The sequence below is a fragment of the Cydia splendana genome, chromosome Z (genome assembly GCF_910591565.1).
Source record: "Cydia splendana chromosome Z, ilCydSple1.2, whole genome shotgun sequence".
NCBI lineage: Eukaryota > Metazoa > Arthropoda > Insecta > Lepidoptera > Tortricidae > Cydia > Cydia splendana.
The window spans coordinates 1621518-1648110 of NC_085987.1; the positions used below are offsets into that span (position 1 = coordinate 1621518).

At 37.5% G+C, this 26593-nt stretch overlaps 1 protein-coding gene across 4 annotated transcripts in view; it reads right to left on the reverse strand.

Annotated features, from left to right (window-relative positions):
- The window catches only part of LOC134804354 (ecdysone-induced protein 74EF), a 309467-nt gene that overhangs the window by 147453 nt on the left and 135421 nt on the right, over positions 1-26593 (reverse strand). For 2 of the 4 annotated variants that reach the window (XM_063777368.1, XM_063777366.1), the window contains exons 2-4: positions 25780-26027; positions 25240-25485; positions 23995-24316 (exon numbers count right to left, since the gene is read on the reverse strand). In XM_063777368.1, the coding sequence (XP_063633438.1) occupies positions 23995-24316; positions 25240-25485; positions 25780-25854 (643 nt within the window). In that variant the 5' untranslated portion in view covers positions 25855-26027. The remainder of the gene's footprint in view (positions 1-23994; positions 24317-25239; positions 25486-25779; positions 26028-26593) is intronic. The other 2 variants (XM_063777367.1, XM_063777369.1) reach the window with 2 other exon arrangements.

Here is a 26593-nt window from a genome sequence, read left to right on the forward strand (position 1 = left end):
CAACGTCAAGTATAGAGTTTATAGGGATATGTATATGCGTTCTTACTGCCAAGTTTGTGCAAAGTTAATGTGGTCACAGTTTAGTTATAGCAACATAAAAACCTGTACTGAAAGTACACATCCCATCAGTACTGTTACAGATAAGTATTGACAAAGTTTTCCTTTGACCATTTGAATTTCAACAAGGACGCTTACATACATTCATATGGCACACTTTCCCTCTACGAATGTAATCACCATGAAATTAGAACTATAACTGTACTTGCAGCAAGAAAAAAAATGAAAATACACTTTTTTTACAAGGGTACAGTTAAAAATGTCACGAACTTCTAAAACTTATGAGAAAGTTGCATTTTATCCACAAGAGTGTCAGTTATCTGCAAATTTTGAGTTGTGTCCTCATGTTGGCTAATGATTTTGAATGACACATATTTAGCAACGTTCATTTTTGAATTTGATCTGTAATATTTTAGTATTTTTCTCGCGTTGGTGTGGTTAAAAATCGTGTGTTTCACTCAAGAAGCAAACTTTATTTAACCCTCGTGCCTTGAAATCATTGCAACACTCAAGATTCTACTTGTCGAAACACTCGCTACGCTTCATAATCTTTCACTTGCTCGGGTATCATTACTCCGGGTTACTAACTTTGCTCCCTCGTAAAACAAATCACTATTTACTTGTTCAAGAAAATGTCTCCATAAAATTTTGGAAAAATTTAACCCATGCCACCGTAGCCGGGTGGCCGAGCGGTCTAGACGTACCTATCTGCCGCCGCGAATGCAGAGGACGCTGGTTCGATTCCAGCCCTGGGCGCTGGATGCCTTGGTCACATTTTCCTTCGTATATGACATTATCCCGTCAAAATCTTCTAACTTTTTTCCCATCCGTACAATCAATTACATTGATTCTTTCATCCCGTTACTCTACGTGAAATTCAAATGCATAAGATACTGAATCCCAATGTCACAACCATGGTTTTAAAATTAATGAGTGGCCTAGTTTCTAGCTATTTCAAAACTGTTTATCTAGAGACGATGATGGTGAATTTTACTTTTGCTCGAATATGTTTTTTTTCCGATGGATTGTGTAATAGTATAGGTTGATTCGTAATACATCCTACTAATCCCTATCACTTCACCTTGTAAAACAAAGTCCCCCGCCGCGTCTGACTGTTTGTGTGTTTATTCGCGATAAACTTAAAAAAATCGGGCAAGTGCGAGTCGGACTCGCGCACGAAGGGTTCCGTACCATAATGCAAAAAAAGGCAAAAAAAAAACGGTCACCCATTCAAGTACTGACCCCGCCCGACGTTGCTTAACTTCGGTCAAAAATCACGTTTGTTGTATGGGAGCCCCACTTAAATCTTTATTTTATTCCGTTTTTAGTATTTGTTGTTATAGCGGCAACAGAAATACATCAACTGTGAAAATTTCAACTGTCTAGCTATCACGGTTCGTGAGATACAGCCTGGTGACAGACAAACGGACGGACGGACGGACAGCGGAGTCTTAGTAATAGGGTCCCGTTTTACCCTTTGGGTACGGAACCCTAAAAAAACTACTGAACGGATTTTCATGCCGTTTTTACCTATCAATAGAAAAAATATGTTTCCACCGTATTGTGATAACTAAATAAATGAATGCGCTAAATTTATAAAAAATGTCTACAAACGTTTTATAGTGTATAAAATGGACCTAAAAATATTCCATACTAAATTGTTGCCATGTTTAAGCATTTTACGTCAAAAATGTGACGGTTACGTAGGAAGTGGCGCCCTCAATAATTGTCTACAATTTCTTGTCGGACTATACGTGACAGCTACTTCATATAAAATTGACTGTCTTACGGCTTATGGATCATTTGACGCGAGAGGTACAGTCAAGTGTAAAAATATGGGTGCATATAACTTACTCAAAAATATGTCCCATAGTTATTAATTTGCTGACATAAGAGTTATGGGACATATTTTTGAGATGATGTGTCCACCCATATTTTCACACTTGACTGTACCGTGACTGTACCTATTAAGAGCCAACAGGAGTGGTCATTCCTCCATACAAACGTAGTCCTCGTTTTCCTCCGTGGTTTTTGAAGCTAGAGTAATGATTTTTTCAACACAGATTAATATTGTCAATATCTGTGTCGGACCGTTTTGCTTTTTTTGATATTTTTGTTTTTTAAGGCGCTAGAGCCCTTCAAAAACGGCCAAAATGGCCTAATAGACTATGCCGCAATGAGAGGCGTGGTATTCAAAACTGATATCAATTAGCCAAAAAAGCAAAACGGTCCGACACAGATAATTTCATAATCATTTAGATTTCCAAATTTGGTTACGATTGGTTAAGTTTTGGGGGAGGAAAAAGAGGACTACGAAACCTCGATTTTTGTCATTTTTACGCAGGATTTTTCGCCTCAGCTGCAGTTGTCCCTATCGCACTAATTTTAGGGGCGGAGTCAAGTTTCTAAATACGTACACAGCCAGAAAAGTGATGGGCAATAGTCGACATTTAATGTCGATAATCTAGTGATGTAAGAAGTTATCGATAAACCGTCTTGTGTGAAAATATCTAGATCCTAAGATACAAGGGGTTTTGGGTTGAGAGTAGGGAACACATTTTTGTAGTTATGATATACAATCTATTATGAACTTTTTGATTCTAATATTTCAAATTAGAAATCAAAATCAAAAATATTTTATTGCATGGTTAAAATGGGTTAACAAAATTTTTAGGTACCTACAGGCACGCTTCGTAATTGTCGAGCAATTTAGGGTCCTAGCTGAATTGGTTGTTCCATACTTACTCGTGCTCTATGGAATGTCCAATTTAGCTAGAACCCTAAATGGCTCAACAATCACGCAGCGTGACAGTACAAATGATTCATGTTCTGGTAGCTGGTGGTTCATATCCTGCCCTACAATGGCGTTAATATTTGGTTGTCATGTCTATACTTCGTTTTTAAGCATTATTGAAAAAAAAAAATAGTAAATACTAATATTAACCACTAAGTACATAACTATTACAAAAAAAGCTAAATAATTATACGATTGCATGCTTAAAAAAGACACGTCACCTTCACTCTAATGCTAAACAAACGAAGAATAAGAACTAACAGCGATAAGACCGCCTGTTGCTACCTTTATCTACATTGTAAATCGGTTTTAGAGTTCCGTACCCAAAGGGTAAAACACGGGACCCTATTACTAAGATTCCGCTGTCCGTCCGTCCGTCTGTCACCAGGCTGTATCTCACGAACCGTGATAGCTAGACAGTTGAAATTTTCACAGATGATTTATTTCTGTTGCCGCTATAACAACAAATACTAAAAACAGGATAAAATAAAAATTTTAGTGGGGCCTCCCATACAACAAACGTGATTTTTGACCGAAGTTAAGCAACGTCGGGCGGGGTCAGTACTTGGATGGGTGACCGTTTTTATAAATAATGGTACGGAACCCTTCGTGTGCGAGTCCGACTTGCACTTCGCCGGTTTTTTTTAAATTTGTTTTTATGTTTGTGGTGTAATAAAGAATATTTTAGAGTCAGACCAAGAAAAGTCTACAGCAATTTTGATAGCACACGCAGTGCAAGTGTTATTTATATGTCATAATTTCATAGAAGCGACGTTTGAAATAATACTTGCACTGCGTGTTCTATCAAAATCGCTATAGATTTTTCTTGGCCTAACTCTACTTTAAATTACAAAGTAAGGCCTAAATTATAAAATAAGGCCCATCAATGTTTTTTTTTTTGTGTTTATTAAACTTGATATTTTGTCTATAGTATTAGCGGACATGGCCTCAAAATTTAAACCCGCTTAAGAATCGGGCCTTATTTCGTGCATTATATACAATACTACCCATTTTTGTGTAGTCATTATTTATACTATAGAAGCATTGTTTGAGTAGCCAATTATTTAAACAGTATTTTTTTAAAGGGCAACGGTGGCAATATTTTAAGGTCTGGATAATAAGATACAGATCTTAATAAGGATATCAATGTAAGTGAATGTTACCATGACTACCAAACAAACAAATGTGATAGAATTTGCCAGCTGGCATTGTAACATTCAGACAGTTACCTATGTACCTAATCTGAAATATGAATAAATTAGTAATATTTTAAACTGGAAAGTAAACCGAATTTTGGCCTTTTGCTGGACACAATCACAATAGTAATTTGTTTTACAAGAGGGCAAAGTTTATCGCCACCGGTTGATGCATTTGCAGCACCAATGGTAGAAAATGCAAGCTCATCATCAACTGCATAATCGACGTTTGATATGACTATTGAATCCGAGCTTTTTGATCATGAATCATGATAAACAAAATTTTAGAAGGTCGCAGAATAGTGGATTTAAAATATTTATTTTCTGTGATCTCAAATATCAGGCACGATCATACAAATTGTACATTTGCTGATCTTGCCTTTGTCATTGAAAGACGTAAGGGTTTACACAGAGAATATATATTTAAGTGTAATATGTGGAAAAAAAAGGAAACGATACACTCTGAAGACCCAAAAAGAAAATGTTAGTAAATACTGCTCCTCCCCATGGTTACTTGGTTCCTTATTCAACCTACCTGAAATTAAACGAGTAGGTTAGTAAATTATATCATTTTACATTATAAAGTTAAATGTTTAGGTATCTCAATCACTTACTCACTGGTGGACATGGACGCAAAATTTTTGCCCATCTACTTATACTATCTTATAAAAAATGAAATTTTGGAAGTTAGCACGCTTAAAGTTCGTTTTTTTTTGCATTAAGGTAACAGATTTTGACATGTCTTATTAAAAATTACCATTGAAAAATAAGTCATAGCAAATATGTTAGAATTATAAATCATATTAATCATATTAATGAGCAAGAGCACCCTAAACCGGCGAGCGTGTATGAGGAATGTTATGAATGTGAAGGAAGCGAAAGTGGTATGTCAGGATCGTAGCAAGTGGAAATCCGTGGTCTCTGCCTACCCCTCCGGGAAATAGGCGTGATTGTATGTATGTATGTATGTATGTATTAATCATATACTTTTTTATATTCTTTTGCTTTCATAAGTAATATAAACAAATTTTTGAAAGCGTTTTTCAATAATTATTAATAAAAAGACACGTCATGATTGTTTACCTTCTTTCTAATGCTAAAAAATAACGAACTATAATAACCGGGCCTTATTTGGTACAGAACCTTGATTTGATAGGTACATCGGATATTCTGGGCCCCTGAGTTTGTTACGTAAAGGACAAAATGGTGACATGTGGTTAGAGCTGATACTGTTAAACTAGTGGTTCTGTGCGCTAAGTATAAAAAATAAGCTTCAGCGAACTCATTAAGCCTAGAAAAAACCCTACACCCTACTGCCACTTAAGTCAGTCTTCAGTCTTTGAATCAATTTCCGTAGTAGTACTACTACTACTAAGGTACTAGGAGGTAATAAGGCCTATAGTAGGTATAATAAGGCCTACCTGAAAAATAATGTTCTTACAACAGTGTAACCGTGTTAGTTATTTGAGTAACATATATGTAAAGTGATACAATTAAAAGCTAACAGCAAACCAGTACATAAATTATATCTTATGTACTTCTTATGAATTACACTCTTATAAAGGTTTCGGCTAATTACGCTTAATTACTTGAATAAAGGTAGATGAATTGCGTGCGGTCCAATAGGTAACCACAACTCACGGAGTCCAAAACAATAAGCTGATCAGCAAAGTCAAGTAAACAAAGCCAAGTCACAGTAGTAGAAAGATTATCGAGTTCCGTAAACGTAAGCCGGGTCAAAAAATTCAATCGCAACACAGTAAGTAATAAGTGAACGCCTCGTGGCAGTAACGCACGAAAAATAACATTGCAAATTGTCGGCAATGAGGCGCGCGCGGGTGCAAGCGTACGCATCTGTGTGCGTGCATTACACACACAAATACAGTCTCTCACGCTCCGTCAGAGCGACGGGTATATTCAGCTTGAAATCTCAAAATTGACTTTTAGCTCAGCTCCCGTTTCGTCTTAAGTACCCCTACCTAGTGGTTATATATATTATCTTTGCCCCTACCTAACCGAACACTCCATAGGATATAAACAAAAAAAAAACAACGGGTTGCACTCCAAGAGTGCCGGCAGGAGTGAAAACTCAATGACATTGTAACAGTTTTTCGATCAGGTCACGTGGGACGTCTTACGAATTTTCAATCTGTCGAATCTGTCGGTCACGTGACCTGTCGCGAGTTTAACATGTTTTCCCCATCACAAAAAGTGCACAGCGCCGCTAAAGAAGTTTTCACTTCAAAAACGAAAATTTATTTTAATCTGAATGACAATGTCGGTCAAAAATTATGTTATTTCAAGCATATTGCAAGTGGCAACGTCATTTAATTAAAGAGTTCGGGTTTGCATAATAACAGGAAGTTAGGTTATAGGTATTTGATAGGTACTAAAATGTTTTGTTATAATAATAAATGTCACGTCACGGATTCCTAGATTTTCTAGTAATTGTTAAAATAGGTCACGGAGAATGACGTTTGATATTCTTTGAAGACTGCATAGCAAAACAAGTCACCTGGGTATTACTTTACTAGTACGAGTATGCGCGAAAACGCAAGGGGTTTTCCCCCTTATATTTATTATCCTCCGTTACTGAAGTTTTTTAGCGGCGCTGAGCACTTTTTGAGGTGGGGAAAAAATGATAAACTCGAGACAGCGGAAGGCGTAACGCGTAAGGCGTCTCTCCTCTCTTTCTACCGCACGTCGAAAATGTATGCCTGAGCCTGCTGTTTCATGTAGGCGGCGCAGGGCGCTTGCGTGACTTTATGTTATGTGTGACGGCAGTGTGACGGACAATGTTATTCACCAAAGAACTTTAGTCATAACGTATCATAGAGTCTGGCTACTGAAATATTACACAAATGTTTGGCGGGAAATTCAAAAAATCTTGGGCTGGTCACACTTTGTGTAGTAGGAATTATAGTTTTGATACTAGAAAATATTTTTTATTTCTGTGCACATGTACGGTACCTAAGGATATAAGTTAAATATACGTTGACGTGCACTCAAAGTCAGTTCACATAATTTCTACCACTATGTAAAGTACAGTCAACGATAAACACATATGTTAACACTTTCTCACCATATACCATTGTAACAAGGCGAAAAATGAAATGTAGTGTAAATAAGATCTAGCTCGATAATACCGTAATATTAATCCATCACCAAAAAAATACATAAGTACTATGCCAAATATGCTAAAAGCTAAGTATCAAAATATTTATAGAGCACCAACCTCCGAATTTGTTTACATTTCTTTAGGAGTTGTAAACATTGCAGTTTTTCGTTATACAACGCTACACGTCGACTTCGCACATTGTCGTAATTATTTACGAGCTTAAATAATACTTTGCGAACCTCACTCAGTATAGACATTATTAATATTATTTAAAATAAACCCCTTATAAACCGCAAACAATTTGAATGAATGACATAAATTGACAACTGACTTTTAGCTTTTTTTTAAAATCATAGACAATTGGTGATACAACAACGAAATATCTGTCAACAATTTTTGGCTAGCCAGACTCTAATCAGGTCAATTATTTAAAACTGGACTTTTATATTAAGCAATAAAGCTCAATGTTCTAATCTTGTACGGGCTGAAATACGAGTATCTCACAGTTACATTCTAACTTTATATCACTCCAATATAATTCAATAAAGCGACATCTTGATGAAATCGCTAATAAAAGTGAACTCTAGTACTGGTGAATAAAACTCATAATATCATGACCAAATTTATTTAGATGCGAGGTCTGCAAGGTAACTTTACAATTTCTATTCGAATTTTAAACAATTAACGCTACAAATTTAAGCTGACTGGCCAGCAATTTCGGAACTAAATTTTTTCAATAGAAAGGAGGATGGGTCAATTATACATAGTGCTGCAGATATTTTGGACTAGTCATTGAGTTTTCACTTCTGTCGGCACTCCCGGAGTGCAACCCTTTGTTTTTTTTTATAGGGGGCTAAAGTTGTTGTTTATTAACTCTTCGTATTAATATTGAGACAGTGGGGCTGCATGGTGGTGGTACAGTTTAAACACAACAGTCATTCGACGAAGCCGCCCAACTAGCAAACTTCACTCTTTCGACTGTTTAGTCGAAAAACAGTCGTAAGAAAGATCCATCGTTATCAAAAAGCCTTATATAAGCAACTCTCTCGACGTCATCGCCATCTTTCGACATTCAGTTCTTACAGCACAATTGCCGAGTAAAAGCGGTTCATTCAACAAAATACTCGTATAATGGCGGTATGCATGACTTTCTTTCGAGTTGAATATTGAGGTTGAAAAAAGGTTGTTTTGACGGTTATCATTCAACAAAATAGTCGTACAAAGGCTGTCTGCAAGACTTTCTTTCGACTTGACAATAAAACCGTAACAATAAAAACCGGCCAAGTGCGAGTAGACTGGCGTTATAAGGGTTACGTACATGAGAGTTACGTACATTTTTTTAACGTAAAACGTGAGAGAAATTCGGTAATTCAATTAAAATGTTATTCCGAATATAAGTAGTTAATTTTCTTGAAAAACCAAGTTACCTAGGTTAATTATATTTTGTAAGTAAATTTTCACACCTCTTATTTAAATGGTCGAATTGATTTGTATTTTGGTAAACGTAATTTTATTAGAAAATAAAAATGGAGTTGGAAATGAAAATGAAAATCTAAATCAAAGGCTAAACGAAAACAAAAATGAAAATGAGTAAGTAGGTAAACGAAAAATCGTAAGGTGTAAATCGTAAGTCGTAAGGTGTAAGTCGTAAACCGTAAATCGTAACTTTCACCTATTATAAAACCTATAAAAGATAAAATAATAATGGTTTTACATACACCACTAAAGACCCCTAAATTAACACAAAATATCACTACTAAGTCAAAAAAAGGATTTCACAACTCTATCTTTCGAATAAAAAGCTGAAAGAAGGCTCTTAGGGTGACAAGTGAGATGAAAAAATGGCGAATTCATATAAACTTTTAAATTAATATTATTTCTGACTAATTTTCTACTGAAAAATGTTGCGGCCCATGAAAATTTTAACTAACATTTAAGAAATGTAGACGAAAAATTTAATTCCGCAGATGAAAGTAAGACCTACGACCTATATAGTGTCGTCAAGTATTACCTAATAATATCATTATGGCTGGCGTAAAATTTAACATCATGAGCAAATACTCTATCACCTTTTACTCGTACTTGTATTTTCTGTCACTCTAAATTTGACAACACGTCACGCGCGTCACCACAGAGTCGAAAGAGCTGCTAATCTTACGATAAATAAGTCGAAAGAAAGCGATTCTGGTGACTATCTCACGATATATAAGTCGAGTGATTGCAACCGCGCTGCTATCTTACGATAAATAAGTCGAATGAAAGCGATTCTGATGACTATCTTTCAACTATTTGGCTATTCATACGACACTCTTACGATATTCTTTCAATTAAAAAGCTGAAAGAAGTGCGCCCAAATCACGTCGAGATTTTTTTCTCAGTGCGCGCGCGGGTGAAAATGTAGTTAAAATCAGGCGCACGCGTCCGCGTCAGTTAGCGGCGCTCATACAATTTTTCTCTTAACCCGCTCGCCCGCTCCGTGTACACGTGCGTCGTTGTGGGCGCCCTAAACAATAAAAAAGTGATTCGGTATAATTTATTTGGATAATCTCAAGCGCATTACTACATTTCAAATACAAGAAGAGCGTAAAAGGCGCTTACTACACTTGTAAATTGAACCCACCCAAGATATTTTTCAGTAGGTTCAGATGTCTTAAATGACGTCAATAAAACAAAATAGGTATATTTTTGTCTGTACGTATAAAAATAAGTGGATTCGGGTTTAAGAATTTAAACTGAATTTTATAAAAGTTCACAACGCTGGTACAAACTTTTGTAGGTACCTTTTGTATTCTTTATTTCGAGTCGCTTCTTATTTGTCCTTGTAGGTCAGGGTTTCTTAAACTGGGGTCCACGGACCCCCGTAGTATGTTTATCAGGGGTCCGCAGTAGAAATCTTTAATCTTCAAAATATTTTTTGACCGGGGTCCGTGGACTTGTTTCAATTGTGAAAATGGTCCGTGACTGCAAAAAGTTTAAGAAACCCTGTTGTAGGTTGTTCTGAGAATTAAAAACTGCCCGTGACTTAACTTTTGGATCTCAATAGGGGTGTACTTATTACTTTCTACTATTACGTCCAAATCGGATAAAAAGCTTTGAGCTTTTGAAAGGCTTTTGACAATAATAAATGTCAAACCTACTTATACAAACTTTCTTTAATAAAAGTTCTGGTAGAAACAAAGAGAACGTTTTTGAAACTTGTGTTTAGCTTCAGTAATAAGTTATAGACATGTAGTAACCGGACTTGGAACCGGACCGGACCGGACTTGGACCGGACTTAGAAATGGTCTAATGTTGCAATTGTCACAGTCAACCATCTCACGCTCAAGGAAGGTTGCGCAACGCTTATCTTATGTTATCTTACCTAATGTTAAGTTATCTTATAAGAAATGAACATAACATCTATTTCCTATGTATAACGTTGCCTTTGCCACTGTAACAGGCAACCACATCAGTAAGGGCACTCGCCGCTCACGAGCACTGAATGCGATTGGCCCAACGCTTACCTTATCTTTTTTAAGTTATCTTATCTTATATTGATGTTAAGGGATTATTGGAAGTTTTTAAAGCAATTAGTCATTAATTTTGTAATACTAGCAGGATTTACTCTGATTGTCGGTTGTCGATAAGGTTGATTTCTAATTGAAGCTATATGGAAATAGCTTCTTATTGACAACCGACAATAAGTACCCTTTTGGTTGAAAATGGCACAATTTTGCACAACATCAGCAGGATGAAGTCTTGATTTCCTTAAGAAATGATCTAAGTTGCAACTGTCACAGTCAACCACCTCCGTAAGGGCACTCGCCACTCACGCGCACTCAAGGCGAGTTGCGCAACGCAAGCGATGCAAGGGTGCACCACTTCAGTTCAGGAACATTTTACTTATCTCTCGGGCCGACCGATACAATGACAGTTGGACAACTTTTTTGGTTGGGCTTAGTTGAAAAAATAATTGAAAAAATATTTTTACCGCATTTCTGTTAGGTACTTAAATGTTTCATTTCTTAATAAATTAATCTGCAAAACTTGCGAAGAATTTCTACAAACATTTTACGTGACAGCTGCTTCATAGGTATCTGCCCACTACACCGTATCATACCCATTATAAAAACGAATTGTCATAGATACTATCATTCGACGCAAAAGGTAGAATATTTACGCTATTTACACAGCAACGGAATATACTTATACCTCGCTCGCGGCACAATACACGTGGGGTCATTTTTGAGCTGTAGGGCACATTTCTCGAACGGAATTATTAGTTCACGAACTGTCATATCGTATGGGTTACCATGGCAACACACTAATAATATTAGACTAATACCGTTCGAGAAATAGGCCATTGGTCAGACTTCTTGTTGCTTTTACGCGACTGAAAAGGAGGGATTTACATGTATGTTTTTAATGTGTATGTCTGTCAAGTAGAGCCACTGTCCGTGCGCGCATCTCGCTCCGTCTCTGACATAACACACGCGACAAGCGGGTCAGGGCTCGAGCGAATACGCTATCACTTTGACATCGCATCGCAAAGTGAGGGAGTGTCATTATAAACTTCATGTTTTCACAGAAATTTGACATTGATGACATTGCATGCCCCAGTTTCTCATTGCAATGGCATGCTGAGTCAGTTTGGGCTCAGTATAATAAATAGTACTAACGTACAGTATGGACACTCCCTGCCTCCTGTTGAAAGTGCCGACCACCCGCTCTCGGTTACCTCACAGTTACCGGCTGGCAAGGACGCGACGATGCGGTGCGCAGAGCGGAGGCCACGTAAAATATTCAAATAATTATTAAACAAATATTTAGAAAACCTATCAGATCACACTGAAAACAACACAATATCTATATGAACAAAAAAATTATGTTTTCAACTTACGTAATATTTTTGTGGCCTGAATTTCCTTACATAAATTTTGTTACTTCGTTTAAACTGATTCAAAATAGGAAATGATTGTATAAATCGAGCTTAGATACCCACCTTAAGCCCACTCCAGACTATGTGCGTGAATCGCGGGCGAAGCCGCGAACGCGAGTGTGGAGTCGAATTCGCTGTCTGCGAAAATCGACTCCACACTCACGTTCGCGGCTTCGCGCCGCGATTCGCGCCCGAGTGTGGAGCGGGCTTTACAGCATAATACGATTCTTATTTCTTCCTAATACGCGCAATGAGTTTTGAGTCATTGAGGTCATCGAACTTGACAACAAAATGGCGGGAACCCTAGCACGTCTTATCTCACTCACACAAGCAAGGTACGCGTTCACCTACACGAGCTTAGACTGTGTGCGTAGGAACGAGTTTGTTTCATACATTTATTCGCCAGTGTCCGAGGTGTGGTTTGGGTCCGAATCTAAGTGGCTACCACACTGATGTGCTATAGCGTAGGTACAGAGCGAGATGCAATACTATATCTGTCTTACTCTAACTATGTATATATACTCGAGCCGTCTAGTGAGCTAACGTAGCGTAACGTAAAATTCGAAAGTTTAAATATTAAAAAAAATATAGGTAGGTATATATACCAATAATTGATTACGGGGATGTGTGTACTACTAATGCCACTCAGGAATCACTCAATAAACTAGACCGTCTACTCAATAACTGTATTAGATTTATATTTGGACTTCGTAAATACGATCATGTCTCCTTTTATCGCCGGCAGCTCAACTGGCTCTCCATCCGTCGTCGTAGGTCCTTTCGGATCCTTTGTATCCTATTTTCGATCCTGTTTGAGCCTTCTGCTCCTGGATATCTCAAAAGTAAATTCGTCTTCGATACTCCTCGTCCAGGATGTGAGCTGCGTACCTCCCGCGTTCTCAAACTGACCATACCTTCTCACCGTACTGGTTTTATGACTAATTCTTTCGCCGTCCAGGCTAGTCGTCTTTGGAATTCACTCCCTCTAAATATTAGACAAGCTCCAAGTAAGTTTTCTTTTAAGCGGTTGTTGCGTAAGCATTTGCTAAAACAAGAGTTCGAATAATATCCATCATTATTATATTTATAGTATGTATTGTATAAATATGTAGTAGTTTATATATATTTTATTTATTTATGTAGTTTATATGTATAGTTTGCTTTTTTTATATTCACTGAATAGGTATATTTCTCTCTCTGCACCAATTGTAGATGTCTGTTTGGCCCTATGGTTGACTGGTGGAGAATGCCATTTGGCATTAAGTCCGCCATTTGTACATTTTTGTATATACTTTGTGCAATAAAGTTTAAATAAATAAATAAATAAATATATATATATAATATATATCTAAAAAAAAAGCCTTAAGTGGTAAGTCTAATTAGTTTTTTGAGGGGACGGCGTAGCGTACCCCCAGCTGGCAACGTCCATCCGGCTCGAAGGACCAATGAAAAAGGTGGGATGGACGTTGCGACAGCTGGGGGTACGCTACGCCGACCCCTCAAAAAACTAATTAGACTTACCACTTAAGGCTTAATTTAAGTACTTAGATTAGTTGGTGCTTAGCTGCACGAGCGGCAGGATGTTGCAGACTCTTTGCAGGCTTTATTCTTCTTTGTTATTATGTATAAATTCAAAATTGTCTTAAACTCTTTGGAGGCTTTATTCTTCTTTCTTATTATAAATTCAAAATTGTCTTAAAAAAGAAACAGACATTATGGATCTTCAGATTTCATTGATTGCTCGTGTCAAATGCTGTGTTTTTTTCTAATTCCTTGTAAATATTAAATAATTAAATATACTTGCTCAATATCGAAGGTAAAATCCCGCTTAATCATTTTAATACAGTCCATCGCCCATCCCACCTTTTTCATTGGGATCTGAAGATTATAATGTTAGTTTCTTTTTTACAAGCTTTTATTTAGTTTCACCTGACCGTGATTGTCTGTCTGTCTGTAATCAAATCTTGCAAGTTAAATTTGATCCACTTCCTGGTTTCCGATTGAGCTGAAATTTTGCATGCATGTATAAATCGGATGACAATGCAATATTATGGTACCATCGAGCTGATCTGATGATGGAGACAGGAGGTGGCCATAGGAGCTCTATGATGAAACAACGCAACGTAATTGTGTTTGGGGTTTTTAGAATTGTCTCGATGAGTATTAGTTGTCTGTCGTAAGAAAAGTACAGTCAGCGATAAAAGCTTGTACCAAAAATGAAATTTTTGCCAAAAACTTATTTAAGACAATTTTGAATTTATAATAATAAAGAAGAACAAAGCCTCCAAAGAGTCTGCAATAATATCAATATGGCATTTAAAGTAGACCATCACTACTATCATGTTAACACTTAAATGAGGTTGTGATATACTCGTAGATTTAATGTACAGTCAGCTGCTGAGAGGGGGGGGGGGGGGGGGGTCACCCTGCAAACAAATTCTATCCAGGGGGGGGTCACCTCTCTCTGCAGCTGACTGTACATAACCTAAGTCTTAAATCATTTCATTCCACTTCATGATAAACATTGTAAGTTAAATAAAACATTGTAAAAAAAACTGTTGGAGCACAATTACCCAATGGGAAGCGAAGGTACATTTTACGGTACCTACATAATATACTTACGTACTTAGTTTTCAGAATTCGATACAGAATGACCACGGACACTTATCTATCATTCGTAAGCCTTATTACCAGGATATAAAGTCCATTGTCAGTTAAGAGTAACAACTAGAAATGACGTCAACCATTTATAATTATACCAAAAAGGTATTAACCTCCTGAGTCTAAGGGCCACTTGCACCATCCCACTAACCGGGTTAACCGGTTAATCCTGGAGTAACCATGGTTACCACTACAATTTGACACTGGGTTAACGGTTTAACCTATTAACCCCGGGTTAGTGGGATGGGACAAGTGGGGCTAAATCTACATTACAATGTACATATTCATGCAATCTAAACATTGCATGCATTTTTAAAACAAACGAAATGCATTCCAATTTACATATAGAATAAGGTTCAAATTAAAAATGAAACTTTCTATGGTGGGTCTTGTACGCACATACAACCTTGTTTAACCTTGGGTTGGCAACTGTCAAAGGTTTTTATAGATGGCGCCAGCAAAAAGGTTTTAGAGTTTGACCAAGAAATGTGTGCAACGATTTTGATAGAACACGCAGTGCAAGTGCATCCAAATCGTTGCAGACTTTTCTTGGTCTAACTCTACCAGTTCCTAGATTTGTACTATGAGTATTGGCTTAAAGGGCTAGCAGCCAAAACATACAATTCCAAAAGACAAAACAATAATTTGACACTATTCACAGGATTGACAGGAAATCTGTAAAATACCTCGTCCGCTCAAACCCATTATTATCCTGTGTAACGGCAAAAAGGCACTTGTACTGAAAACCACGAAAAATAAATGTTTATATAGAGATCAAAGTACTACTATTGATTGAAAGTCGAATAGACTTTTTATATTGGTATTGTAACCGCAGAGTGCAACGAAAAAGGGCCTCTAAATAAAATATTAATGAAAAGTGCTCGGAAAAACTAATATTATTTTTGTATAGGTGAGTATTTCAATGGAGTTAGCTCTCACGTAAAATGATTTCAGTCAATTTTTGGAAGGTTAGGACTTATTGTATTTATAAATGTAACATTTAACTTTAAAGGATGACTCACGCTAGACCGGGCCGGGGCCGGGCCCGAGGTTCCGATGCTTCGTTTTCTATGGAAAGCACCACGTGATCACCGATCAGCCGTCATTGAAAATGGCATGTCGGATGCCTGGGCCCGCGCCCGGCCCGGTCTAGCGTGATAGTCACCCTTAAAGTAACAAAAACACGGTAAAAACATACTTTATCGATTATTTTTTAAATTATGCCCAACTAAAAGACACATGAAGGAACCGTCATAGGGACTATCGTTCGAGGCAAAGAGAATAGATAGTATAGACGGGTCCTGTCATAGTAAATTTTGTAGTCACAGTAAATTTACTGCCATCGATCGACACACGACTAAAACTCAAAATGAAAACGTATAAAATTATCAAAAAAATGTATATGGATAAATGATTATATTATTTTTATATCATTTTGACCCATGTTCATTCACTGATATCTATGTGTTAAAATTGTTAATTATGAAACAGTGTCGTCACGCCATCTAGCCGAGAATAGGCTAAAGGTGTGTGCGCCATCTATCCGAGAATGACTTTTTCTTGATTTCCGAGGCACGTTTTTTCCATAGACTTTATTCATCTTATACGAAGTTACATATGTCTTTGTTCGAGGCGAGAGGTAGGTATAGGTACAGTCACCTGCAATAATATGTTACACACGAAGGTCGCAAGAATATCTCACACGATCTTATTTGTAGAGCCATAAGAGCGTGTCACATATTTTTGGGGCCTGCGAAGAGTAACATATTATTGCAGGTGACTGTACATTATTTGATGCATAATTCGAAATGTTGCGTGTGTGACGTGATCTTTAGCGGATAACTGGGATGGTCTTTATTTTGAATAATTTATTGAAATATTCTTAATAAAATTAATTAACACAATCATTATTGATTTGCATCCAAGATTCGCTAACGTGCTAGTCAATTATTTCTAATCCGTTGTACTTACTTGGGTAATTTTTGCATTTGCCTAATGTTCGTTATAGTGTTAGCTTGGTAAAGGCGAAAATTCAATTTTTCTATGGGGTGATAACCCTTCGCGCCTACATTTTTTTAAATTTGCCGCTTTTGCTACTGACGGAAATGGCTTGACAAAGTGTAGTTAACATAATATTTATTTTGCTCAAGTATTTTTTTTCAAGGGGGTACTTGAAAAGAAATACTTGAGCAAAATAAATATTGCGGGTTCAAACCCCGGCTCGTACCAATGAGTTTTTTGGAACTTATGTACGAAATATCATTTGATATTTACCAGTCGCCTTTCGGTGAAGGAAACTGGATTAATCCCAATAAGGTCTAGTTTACCCTCTGGGTTGGAAGGTCAGAGGGCAGTCGCTTTTGTAAAAAGTAGTGCCTACGCCAACTCTCGGGATTAATTGCCAAGCCGACCCTGGGGTCCTCCCATGAGCCGTGGCAAAAAGCCAGGATAACGCAAGGAAGATGACAATTCAGTTACTCAAAAAGTCCTTCAAAAATGTATTTTTTTAATATGCAACATGCACGTGTAATCGTGTATTTAGTCAAAAACTGCCACGATCCACTCAAACATAAGCGGAAGCACTCCACTTTAACCTGCCGCCGCCGAGTGGTTTTTTACAAGTAATAATTGAAATCACACGCGGAGCCCCCGGGGACGGCGGGACTTCTGAGGATGATCCTTATCGATCTTTACGTGTTTTGAGTGTTTTTAGGGTTCCGTCAAGGGTGCAAAAACACAAAGATCATGAAATAAAAATAAATATTAGGGGACAATCATACACAAATCAATCTAGTTCCAGTAAACTCAATAAGGCTTTTGTTGTGGGTACTAGACGACGATATATATAATATATAGTTATATAAATGCTTATACATATATGTACATAGAAAACACCCATAACTATCTGTGATAAACACAAACAAATACCAGGATTCGAACCCGAGACCTCCTGCTTCGTAGGGTCACTACCGACTAAACTGAAAATCATAATTAGATTCCAAAAAAAGGAAGACAATGTTGCCACTGCAATAATTTGTTTGTAAAATAGTAAATTCCTTTTTATAAATAAACACGCTAAGATAATTTATTTATTGGTAATTTTACTACCACGATTTAAAAAAGTACCTTTATTTACTTATTTTTACATAAATACCAGACGCGCTAGTAAAAACTGGCAACATTGTCTTACTTTTTTTTGGAATCTAATTATGATTTTCAGTTTAGGCTACGCTTCCCCTTTTGACCTGACTGTAGTATTTGTCAAACTCTATATTCGGTCCAACTCTAATTAGTACAGTCAAGTGTACCTAATTATATGGGTACATATATAAAACTAGGTCGTCCACGTAATGAGATACCTTGACATAGTATTCTAATACTAAATTATATATAAAATAAATAAGACTCATACCAGGAAACAGCTAGCGTGAAATATTTGCTTTTCCTGTAATTTGCGTTACTGACATTGTTTTTTTTATCCTATTTAGGCACAATATGTATCGAATAAATAAATATTATCCTGGGACAAACTTACACTAATCAACCTATTGTTTAAAAACTAAAACAAAACATTGATAGGTACGTACAAGATTTTGTACACTGGGCATCGTGAGATTAACTTTTATCACGTTTTTTAGCTTAGAGTATTTAGTAACTTTTTTAGCATTAGAATATAAACAATCTTGACGTGTTGTTTTATTGAAAAACGCTTCTTAAAAAATAGTAACTATTATTTGTGAAAGTAAAAGAATATAACTGATCATATATGCTAAACCATTGTTACATATTAGCTGTGACTTATTATTCAAAAGCGTTTTTCAATAAAAATACACGTCAACATCGTTTGCCATCACTACCGCCTCCTACTATCACTCCACCTTATAAAACAAAGTCCCCCGCCGCGTTTTTCGCGTAAACTCAAAAACTACTGAACGGATTTTCATGCGGTTTTCACCTATCAATATTCTCGAGGAAGGTTAAGGTGTATAATTGGTCAAGGTTTTGTGTAACCCGTGCGAAGCGCTATTTTTTCTAATAATGTTAAATAAAAACGAGATATAGCTACGCCCCCTGATACTATTTCGAACTTAAATTATATATAGTCGGATAGGAACTTATGTAGATTAAACACCATCTCTTCATGTGTTCTATTTTCATGAGAATTCCATTTATGCATTAGGAGCCTTCGGGCTCATTAGCAAACACTATTCTTGTAAATTCCATTTATACGAAAACCAAGTTTAACTATTCAGTTGACAGTTCGAAATATGACGGTAGTTCCTGTTCCTACCAAAGAGAATAGATAGTATAGAGGGGTCCTGTCATAGTAAATTTTGTAGTCACAGTAAATTTATTATTGCCATCTATCGACACACGAATAAAACTCAAAATGAAACCTTATAAAATTATCAAAAAAATGTATATATATGGATAAATGATTTTATTATTTTTATATCATTTTGTATGTAATGATAGCTATGTGTTAAAATTGTTAAATATGAAACGGTGTCGTCACGCCATCTAGCCGAGCATCGTGCGCCATCTATCCGAGAATGACTTTTTCTTGATTTCCGAGGCACGTTTTTTCCTTAGACTTTATTCATCTTATACAAAGTCACATATGTCTTTGGTTCCTACTAATATTATAAATCCGAATGTAATTCTGTCTGTCCGTCTGTTACTTAGATACAAACGTAGTTCTCATTTTCCTCTCTGGATATTAACATTATTATTGAAAATAATTTGACCACGGCTAAGAACCGTCTTTGTCTTTTTGACGACCGGTCTGGTCTAGTGGATAGTGACCCTGTCTGCTAAGCCGATGGTCCTGGGTTCGAATCCCAGTAAGGGCATTTATTTGTGTGATGAACACTAATATTTGTTCCTGAGTCATGGTTGTTTTCTATGTATATAAGTATGTATTTATCTATACAAGTATGTATATCGTCGCCTAGTACCCATAGTACAAGCTTTGCTTAGTTTGGGGCTAGGTTTGATCTGTGTAAGATGTCCCCTAATATTTATTTATTTATTTATTATTTTATTTGTTTTTTTTATAATAATTAGGTACTTAGCGATTTTGACCGTTAAATATTGCGTTTATGCCTATATAGTTCCTATAGATACGGAACGGAATCGAATGGTATCATTTTTTTCATTAACTAAGTCAAAAATCTTAAATTTTGAATCTTTGTGGTCATGTATTTTTTTATCATTTCCATATTTTTTCAATGTGTCTATTTAACTAGACATTTTTTGTGTCTATTTTGCCCAACGGCTCAACATTGCCATCCAGCGGGGCAATGCGGCCAGCCTTCTGGGCACCCTACCGAGCGACTACGACATAGGTCACATTTTTTATTTATAAGTGTTTAGTGTTTTTTATTATAATGTTGTAAAAAAAAATATGAAGTAAAAAAAATACACTTTAACTAGACTATGTTATAAAATTCAATATGTTTCATTCCTATTGATATGAAATGTTACACGATTTGCAATGTCAAGAATTGTCAAAATTTAATGCGGAATTCTACCTTTGTTAAAAGTGTATTAGGGCGTAGGTGTGCGATTCGATTTATTTTTAGTTTGATACTCTTTGAAATCTGTTTTCCATTATCGACCAGTATATAAATAAAATCTAGGTACATACTTTTAAATAACCTTTCTATTTATTAGCAGGTTCTTAAATTTTGTTTATTCGTTTTTGCGAATCCCTGGTTATTTTTACCCCCGACGTAAAAAGAGAGGTGTTATATCTAAGTTTAGTGCCACCCCACAATAGCGTCTTTGAGCGTCGGCGTCTAATCAGCGCTATAGAAAATGTCGTCGCTGCGCAGTTGCGCCAACGTTGCGTCGAGCAGCAGCCATAGAGTTGACTAGACGCCGATGCTTGGGAGACGCTAGTGTCGAGTGGCTCTTAAACTAACATAGCTCTTAAACGGGGGAACCGATTTGGATGCGGTTTCTTTATATTTAAAAGTAGGTTTACTAGCGGGTGTGACTTGTTTTATCAATATTGGTTCATCTGTTTGTGTGATGGGTTTTACAGACAAATAGAGAGTAGAGAAACCGACCAAAACTGCGTTGTCCCGGACCCTGGGGCCGCATGGCGACTAATCCCAAGACTTGGCATAGGCTTTAGTTTTTACGAAAGCGATTGCCATCTAACCTCCTAACCCAGAGGGAACTAGGCCTAATTGAGATTAGTCCGGTTTCCTGACGATGTTTTCCTTCACCAAAACGCTACTGGTAAATATCAAATGATATCGTACATAACAATTCAATAATAAAGAGAGCCTTTACGAGCTGGTGTGATGAAAAAACTTTTAATCCTCATAAAAAATAGTAGGAAAATATCGAAATTTGTCAGTTAAGTTTGAATGTAAGTAGGTAACTGATTCTCATTTTGTTTTGTTTAAAAATTGAACGCAAGATGGAACATTTCATCGCACTTAATAAGTCCTATATGTAGGACTGTGGGCCTTAAGGCTAATAATCTACTTGTGAATACCGAATTTAAAAATGCAATCAATATTCATGGAATTTATGATTTCCTAGATTATCACGCATCAAATATTATCAGCATGCAAGATTTCAGATTTATAGGTCTATTCAGAGTATTCAGACTTAATTGTAGGTATCTTCTGAACATTCTAGACACCGCATTAAATTAAGCGTGTACAGATGTAGATGTATAGTTATTTTCCATCGTATTTTTACGGAAACGTACGAACGTGTCTTGCTATATCAGTCAGTCTCGGTACAAAAAGTACTAAGGTTGACTGAAGTAGCATGACAAATACGAACGTTTCCGAGAAAATACGATGGAAAACAATTATGCACTACATCTGTCCCCACGGACCCGAGTGCTGCCGAGAGTCGGTCAGGGTCTCCGTCTCCGGCGTGTCTTCGTCGGTCGGAGTGGACCCCAAGGGGACCCGCAGGACTCTCAGCTCTGGCTTGCCTTCATTGGCCGTCCAGAGAGGAGTCGCTAGAGCTATATGCTCTAGGGGTGGAAGTGTTAAAGGGCATAACGCCGCGAGTAACTTCGGAGAAAGCGCAGCACCACCTCTCGACACCACTGAGCCGCTCACGCCGGTGTTGCGCCTGGCCGTCTTTACGATGGCGCATCAGGTGCCCATCTAACGAGTGGAGTCATCGCCTGCCTCGATAACTTGTGCAAGCAATGTTATGGCAGGTGTCCGCACTTCTTTGCAATAGCCCAGTCTTTTTTCCACCCAAACTTAAACCATAGACCAGTACTCTGTCCATATTCTTTACAATAGCTTCCAATGCCTGCTAAAACCGGTTCACGGGTATCTATTGATGTACCCGTGAATGGGTTCCAGGTTCCAGCAGGCGTTATACAGGACATCAAATCTCTCCAAACAGCCTCTACATGTTGGATCCATATCCCCATTCCCCACGCACGCCTTATACATGACCGGGCTCGAAAGACCCGAGAGTTTTAAAACGGAGATACAAATAATAATTCAGCCTTTAAACGTCCCACTGCTGGGCACAGGCCTCCTCTCATGCGCGAGAGGGCTTTATATTTTGGGAGCCTTAGGAACACAGAAAGCATAGTATACTGGACTCGCAGAGCGTTTAGCGATAGTGTTACTCTATGGTTTACGGTTTGTGCTAGTGCTGCCTCTAGTGGCAGAACATTGCAGTATTACTCCATATTTAAAAAAAAAATGAAAGAGAAATAGCCGCGAGTCTTATATGTATAGTGATCTGCGTAATGAATTCATTAAGTTTTATCTTTAATTTTAATTATAATATTATATATTTCCAGACTCTAATGTTTCCTACGCACGAACTTCAGCTAATTAGTTGACTGGTTGAAAGTATCTTGTGGCGTTAAGTCCACCATTTGTGATTATTTTACTGTGAATACCGTGTACAGTCAGTATACCGGGACCAAACCCGTTATCAATGTTGCAATTCATTGAAAATAATGGTTGGCAAAACTATCTTAACTTCACCATTGGTGCCCAACTTCGCCCAAAGAAAATATTAAAATAATAATTTACCAAAGAAATGTACGTATATCCAATCTATTCACAATCAAAAGAGCTGAGTAAAAATAGCTTAAATGTAAAAAAAAAACAGAATACACAAGGGCGTGTGTATTAGGGGCGGTAAACAAGATTTTACGAAGTTAGTAAGTACTTTTTTCTTTAAGTAATTCAATTAATCAGTTTAATCACCAGCCTATTAGGGCAACCCGTCACTAGCGTCTTTTGAGCGTCGGCGTCTATAGTCAGCGCTATGGCAAATGGCGTCGCTGCGCAGTTGCGCCAACGTTGCGTCGAGCAGCAGCCATAGAGTTGACTAGACGCCGACGCTCGGGAGACGCTAGTGTGGGGTGGCTCTTACGCTTTATATTATCTCAGCGTACTAAATGAATACTTACTCGTACGCTAATACATCTATCTCTTTCTCTTACATTTACATTTTATGCATATATTTCAAAATATACTGGCCCAATTCCCGTCTGCAAATAGCACCGGCCAAGACTTAAGCGGTACTTTCTCACGAGAGAAAAGCGGCCCGGCTAGGAAATTACTTCCTCTACAGGAAATCGAAAGTAATAGAAAACTGCAATTGCATCGAAGAGATTGCAAGTTGAAGCGCAAGTTTACTTTTCCGGTGGCGAGATTGAGAACTAACCCAGTTAGAACTGTTTTGTTTAGATAAGTGAGCGGTGGCGCCGAACGCGACTGCACGTTTAACTTTGTAGCATACACACAACACCACATTTGTGTGTGGCAGTGTTAGTAGCGACATCTATTGAGATGTCTTGCAACTAATTTATGAATAAGTTTTTTGAAACTGGATAATAAATTGCGATGAACCGTATTTTACCTTTTTAGGACCTAATTTATAAGCGCATATGAAACGCATGATTCTATTTAAAACCATAATAAAAGCCTTATAAACGTTAGAAATTTAAAAAGAATTGTCAGAATTAAATGTCCAGACAGAAGTGGGCGAACATGATTAGTACTTAATGAAAATCTATTTTCTTCCCACATATCAATTGCGTTGTACTCTTGTTAAAATTACAAGTTGCAATAATATAATTTTGATCACAGCGCCATCTAGTTACAATACGTATAACTATGAAAGCTACTGCGCTCTAACCTTTCAAGCGCTCGGTGTAGCGGCGCCTTAGTTCCGCTACTCGCCGCTAGAGGGCGCTAAAATAAAAGGTTAAATTAAGAAATATTTGCAGGCTTACCTTTACCGCCGCCTGCATCGTTCACCTGGGGCTTCCCGGACCTCTGCATGGGCGGAGCGTTGCCATAATTCATACTCGTACCGTTGTAATCCGAGCTGAGTGGCTCCTGCTTTATCCCGCTAGATGTCGCCGCAAGCTTCTCCGCGAGTAGTGGATTGGCTGAGGCTATGTTGTATCTGTTGTTGATCCCGCTGCCTGAGCGCAGGAGTTGCTGTAGCCGCTGCTGTCCATTGTTGGGTATGGATAGTTGGTTGGGCTGGTAGTATGAGTTCTGGATGTGATTACTCGAGCCCGGGGGCGAGATATTGTTGTTTTCCTCTTGCTGAAATGGGAAAAAAGAGGGTGTTACAACTATGTAAAACAATGATTTAATTCTGTTTATGAGTAGGGCCTCGGATCGTAGGAACCAACAGCTCGTTAACTATTTAAAAAAGCTATAATTTAAATTAGTTTTAGTTTTTGTGTATTAACTTCAGGCCGGGCTACTTTATGACTTTGTTAACGATGTAGTGATACTTCTAATCCCCATTTTTCAGTGTGGACAAAGGTTCAATGTACTAGGAGTGCTAAAATAATAATTTTCTTATAAATAATAATACTTACCTATACCTTTTGGAATTCAAATGTAACGAAGGTGAAGTCATGCATCAATATATTGTTAAGATGATGATTGATGGAAAACTTTCTTAAAATATATCTTTCTTAATAATTGAAACAACGAATATAATAAACAGTTACAGTTTCTTCACGTTCTTCAGGAAGCGTAATATCTGCAACTATAGATGGTCAAGCAAATCTTGTCAGTAGAAAAAGGCGCGAAATTCAAATTTTCTATGAGACGATATCCCTTCGCGCCTACATTTTTCAAATTTGCCGCCTTTTTCTACTGGCAAGATCTGCTTGACCATCTATACTTTCAAGTTATTTCGCTTGTATTGAACTGTGATGCGGTGGGCAAAGTTATGTTGAAAGGGCAATGTTATAGTGTTTAACGGTAGGTACGTATTATTAATGCTATTACCGCCTTATATATGCAGTTACAGTGCGGGTGTCAAAGAGAAAATAATACATTTAAGACTGGAGTGATGCGTTGTATAAGTATACCTACTCGGATTAATAGGAATACAATATGTCTTGGAGAGATTTAGTAGTCTAACTAAAATAATGGATCTAACTCTAAATCACTTCACCAAATATGATTCCAGTCCGTCAGTAGATTGTTTAAATTCTTCCGTTCTGACCTACCTTAATCTCAATAGGCGGCACCGTCGTAGCATTAGTCAGGTCCGTAAAGAATGTGTCGAAGTTGTCAAAGGCGGTCTCCCCAAGCTGCTTGAGAATATCATCAGGGTCCGCCGCCTCCGTAACGTCAGGTTCCAGCGTCAGCCCGCCGACGATGTTCGACAGCTCCGCTTGCGACAACTCGCCGAGAGATGTCGCCATCTGCTGTAGCTGCGCGGCCGCCTGCCCGCTAGCGGCGGCTACCGCGTCCTGAAAAATTACAGTTTAGGAGGTTTATACTCTGACTATTGAACCAAAGTTTATTAGTTGACATTGTTAAGAAAGAGATGCATAATAGTCAGTAATATATACATATGACCCAGCGAATATCTGGCCTAAATAGACGTCCGACATTCTCAAATTTTAACATTTGACAACCTCAAAAATGTTTTAGTGTTAGTTAATGTAGAGACTTAAGAATGTAGGGAAATCAGATTAATAATGTATGCTAAATCAGGCATAGCCTTTCGCACGGCATTATAATGTATATAGAAGCATACTCACTTGTAAACAATTGGAGAGATCAACCATTCTACCCTCATTTTCAGCTGACCACCACTCATCTTCTATAAATGGCATCGCCAAAGGCAACGACGCAGCATGCGTCCCCGCCACCTTGCGCCGCTATCGCACGCCAGATGGCGCTCTTCAACACAACACTGTCACTGAACCACTGAACGTTGTTGCACTTGCGCGCGTAACCGTCATTTGTGGACGGGACTTATCTCACTGCTTGTTTTCCCATCGGCTGCCTGTGAATATAAAGAGCGTATAGGCTTTCACGTCTTTAAAATAATCCACACCCAAAATTTTAGGTTAGAATTGAGCATCTGCCAAGCGCTTGAGAAGGCTGGTTAAGTATAGTGCGATTGTTAGCAGTAATTAATTCTATATCCATGACCTTGCACAACAATGATTGGCAAACGTAATTGAACAATGATCTATCAGGGATTTTAATTGATAAGGGTAACGTCGAATGACGACGAACATGTTAAGAAATATAAGTGTTAAATAGATAGTCAGGCAAGGCAGAGTTAGTTTTTGTCACAAACAAATAAATGAAAACAAATGTTAACCTATAGAATATATATTTTGTTGCTCATTACAATAATAGATGGCGCCGCTTAGGGAGGTCTCAGACCCTTTATATTTTAAGACCATCCTAGTGAGCTTTTTGATAGAAAGAGATGGCTTAATTTAACAAAAAAAAAATCTTTTTACGGGGACTATATTACGATTATTTAATCACGGGTCTTTATAAAAAAGTTATTCGTCAATTGACATAATAAAATTGCACTATAGGTGCCGTTATCACGTA